General features: G+C 35.5%; 1 protein-coding gene across 1 annotated transcript in view; it reads left to right on the top strand.

The window, feature by feature from the left end:
- The first annotated feature begins 1,129 nt into the window (after positions 1 to 1,129).
- LOC109338794 (calcium-dependent protein kinase 13) overlaps positions 1,130 to 4,676 on the top strand; it is an 8,314-nt gene continuing 4,767 nt past the window's right edge. Inside the window, exon 1 of the mRNA XM_019576107.1 lies at positions 1,130 to 1,968. Coding sequence (XP_019431652.1) covers positions 1,344 to 1,968 — 625 coding nt within the window. The 5' untranslated portion in view covers positions 1,130 to 1,343. The remainder of the gene's footprint in view (positions 1,969 to 4,676) is intronic.

The following is a 4,676-nucleotide window of genomic DNA, read 5'->3' as shown; positions in this document are numbered from 1 at the left end:
GAGGATGTTAAGTTATCTCCTTAAAAAATAATATTGTATTTCTCTTCTTCTTTATTGAATCAATCAAATGAAAGAGAGAAGAAAACACACAACCTTTCTTACATTTCTCACACTATCTTTCTCATATTTCTCACTTCTTTCTTTCTTCACAGTATTTTCTCACATTTCTCACTTCATTCTTTCTTCACCAAATAACAAAAAGAATTTACTCCATTTCTCACTTCTTTCTTTCTTCACACTATCTCTCACATTTTTCTCTACTCATCTACTTTTGTTAAAGCAAAGAGAGCCTTAAGCATAAGGTAATAATGTGAAAATGATAAGGGTAATATGATCATTTTTAAAATTTGGTGTCTTTTTCCTCACTTTCTTCCTACATATGAGGGGAGAATAACGAACAAGAAACTCACCATAATTTGCTCATTCTTCTTTTTTTCTCTACAAAACTAAATGAAAGAAGATACTAAACTCTCATCAATTTCTCACTTCTTATATTCTCTCTTCAACCAAACTAAAATTTATAAGTTCCAACATCATTAGTAATATGAGAGGATCTCAAAGAATAATATTTACTAAAGCTTGTTCAAAGTCTATTAGTTAGTTTTAAAAGAAATATGATATATGAATTTGTCCCACACGGAAGTAAACGTTGCACCCACACCCACTTCTAATAATATAGAATATATAAATTTAAGAAAATATTAGTTCACACCCAATTTAACTTATATTCAATATTAACAATATATTTTTTTAGATCTAACGGATCAAATGAGTAAAACTTAAAAGTTATTTAAGATTTCTCTTTTTTTCTCTCGACACTTATTGCACTCACTCATTTAATATTCGTTGGATATAAAAAAATATAGGGCTGAGATTGAATATAACTAATATAACATAAATAGAGTGTAAATAAATACCTATATATATATTATAGATTCTATTTAGTCTATCCATCAATTAAGAACACTTTTTTAAACACTTCAAACAAATAATATTTATTAAATTTGTCGAGTAACGACGGGATTTATAAATTTCATACCAATTTCAACTCACCTTTTTAATTAAATAATGAAACATAACACCAAAAAAGATGCGCTTCCTGGCATTCACTTCACTACCCCTAGTCTGCTAATAAGGCACATCCAGCCGTTACATAACACTCTCTCTCTCTCCTCTTTCATACTCAACACACTCTCTTTCAACTGTTCTGAATTTGATATTAAAATTTTAAACATTAAAACCCTTCCTTCTTCATTTCTAAGCTCAGGTTTTCACGTTTCTTCTGCATTATCATGTGGCTGAAACCCTAGCTCCGAACTGAACCACCGCGATCTCTCCGGAATATGGGAAATTGCTGCAGATCTCCGGCCGCCGTGGCCCGTGAGGATGTAAAATCCAGCTTCTCCGGACACGATAACGGAAAGCGTGACTCCTCCGTCGCCGCAAAGAAATCTCCGGTGACTGTCCTCGCCGGCGTACCAAAGGAGAATATCGAGGAGAAGTACCTTGTGGACCGTGAGCTCGGGCGTGGCGAGTTCGGCGTGACGTACCTCTGCATCGACCGCGGCTCAAGGGAGCTCCTGGCCTGCAAGAGCATATCCAAACGGAAGCTCAGGAGTGCTATCGATGTTGAGGACGTGCGGCGCGAAGTGGCCATAATGCGCCACCTTCCGCGTAACAACAGCATTGTCAGCCTCCGTGAGGCATGCGAGGATGACAATGCCGTGCACCTCGTGATGGAGCTCTGCGAGGGTGGGGAGCTCTTTGACCGGATCGTGGCACGTGGACACTACACTGAGCGTGCTGCAGCCGCGGTCACAAGGACTATTGTGGAGGTTGTGCAGCTTTGCCACAAGCACGGGGTTATTCATAGGGACTTGAAGCCTGAGAATTTCTTGTTTGCCAATAAGAAGGAGAATTCACCACTTAAGGCTATTGATTTTGGTCTCTCTATATTCTTCAAGCCAGGTAATATGCAAATTCTTTGTTTCAATGTTTCGGAATTAGGAATGTGGATGCTGTATGTTACTGAAGTATATAGTATGGAAGATGGAATCTGAAGAATTTGGATTTGGGATTAGGGTATTAGTTTATTACTTTCTATAACCTCCAAATTACTAAACGTATAGAGTATCGAATGCATTTTATGTTCAATGTATTTACCTCGTAATTTAATACTTTCTCTATTAAGTGTTTAGAGTAGTTTTTAGGCAGATGTATAGATAGAATTATTTGTAATTAACTAATTACATTGAATATGTTCAATTTGAATAAACTCAAATTACGAATGTTTATTTTTTTTGGAATTGGTGATTTGTTTATTACTTATAGGTATCGCTATATTTATCCTTTGATGATAATCCTTCTACTTTTAGTGGCCTCTGGTTATCAAGTTACTCTTTATATGCTGTTCTTATTGTAATGAACCTCGGTATTCAACTTTTACTGATAGCTGCTACACTCTGTAACTTCAGTGGAATCACAGTATTTTATACTGTTCACTGTTCACTGTTCACATATCCTTATAGCTAGCACTAGTTGCTACTACCGCACTATGTAATATGATTGCAGACTAGGTTGTTTAGATGACAATTTAACTCAAACTGATTCTGTGAATTTCTTATTTTTAAATAATTTGTCCAACTCCCCCTCAAGTTGGTGAGTCGATATAGAAAAGGCTTATTATTATTATGACTGAATAATGAATCCTGAACAGGGTTTTACATAATATAGACTATGGGCTTAACATATTATTACTTGCCTAAAACAGCTAAAACTAATTTTTTACAAAATATAGATAAGGTAAAAATAATTTGTCCTAATGACAGTGGTACTGAGTTTCAATTCATACTAATGATTTTAAATAGATTCGGAGAGGAGATCTAGGACAGCCATTTTCCATAAATATTTGTTTTATGGGCATGAACAGTTCTAAATCTGTTATACATTTGTATTTACATCGTTCCTTTGCTAATCTCCTATGGTATGGGCTATTTGGTGATAGAACTGGTATCAAATCAGAATATAGAAACAAAAAATAGAAGAAGAATAGATGCAAGATCAATGTAAATTGTATTATTGCTGAAAATGTGTATACAATGACGAAGAACTACTTCCACAAGAGAGTAACTTCCCTAACTGATTTCCTAAATCAGTTCCCAATTACAGCTTCTCCAAAAACTCCTTCTTACAAGCTTTCCCTCCTCTATTTATACAACTAACACACTAATTTAACTAACTAGTAAGGGTATTCTAGGAATTCCCTCTTCATTTAATTCAAACAACTCGTAACAACAAACCTCTTTTCTACTTCTGCTTTTTCCCATATTATTCCTCCACAAGTGCGATTCGTAATCCTAGCAGCAGAATTGGTGGATCTCACTTCCCTCAGGCGGCACCAAGATTGGTGCTCTGATACCAGTGATAGAACTGGTATTAATCACGAAAAGAAAGAGTAGAAAGATTGACGAAAGAATGTATCCAAGATCAATTTGATCTTGAATCTATGAAATTGTATTGAAAGAAAGAGATACAAGAGTAGAAGAATGAAATGGAAACTGCCAACAGTTTCCCTCCCAACCGAATTGCTCCAATTCAGTTTTTGACATTTGTAAATGTGGAATAACTGAATTGGAGCAATTCGGTTGGGAGGGAAACTGTTGGTAGTTTCCATTTCATTCTTCTACTCTTGTATCTCTTTTTTTCAATACAATTTCATAGATTCAAGATCAAATTGATCTTGGATACATTCTTTCTTCAATCTTTCTACTCTTTCTTTTCGTGATTAATACCAGTTCTTTTAGTGATAGAACTTGTATCAAATCAGAATATAGAAACAGAAAATAGAAGAAGAATAGATGCAAGATCAATGTGATCTTGATCAGTAAATTGTATTATTGTTAAAAATGTGTATACAATGATAAAGAACTCCTTCCACAAGAGAGTAACTTCCCTAACTGATTTCCTAAATCAGTTCCCAATTACAACTTCTCCAAAAACTCCTTCTTACAAGCTTTCCCTCCTCTATTTATACAACTAACACACTAATCTAACTAACTAGTAAGGGTATTCTAGGAATTCCCTCTTTATTTAATTCAAACAACTCCTAACAACAAACCTCTTTTCTACTACCCATGCCTACCCTATCAATACCCCCTAAAAGAACCACTTGTCCTCAAGGGGAAAATTGGGAAAGTTCTCCTGAATCCAGGTTTTTGATTCCCACAGAGTTTCGTCCCCAGATTGGTTATCTAATGGATGAAATAAATCATCTAAGTAGGCATCTCCTGGAGGGTCACTAAATCTGTTCATCTCATTTCCTTCCACATGATGCAGTAACTTCATTGTCTTTACAAAACCATTATCTTGACCTCTTGATCCAAAAGTAAATGATTTATTACCAATATTGATAGAACTGTGTCTTCCTCCAAGCTTATTAACCACCACCCCTAGTTGTGGAGGCCCAACTTCTCCATTCATCGTGACTCAATGAATGCCTTTAGCTTTCGAAATCTCATTATCCCCCGTTGTTGATGAAGTGACAGATTGTACACAAGTAACAGCAACTGAAAGACTTTCCTCCTCCTTTGCATGAACAGAAGGAGAGTTAACACTTGAGCATGGATTTTCAGATGATAATTTCAAAGGGATGCTCTGATTCGTAGCTTCTTCCAAAC

The sequence above is a fragment of the Lupinus angustifolius genome, unplaced genomic scaffold (genome assembly GCF_001865875.1).
Source record: "Lupinus angustifolius cultivar Tanjil unplaced genomic scaffold, LupAngTanjil_v1.0 Scaffold_42_22, whole genome shotgun sequence".
Classification (NCBI taxonomy): Eukaryota; Viridiplantae; Streptophyta; class Magnoliopsida; order Fabales; family Fabaceae; genus Lupinus; species Lupinus angustifolius.
This window is presented reverse-complemented; position numbering and strand designations above follow the sequence as displayed.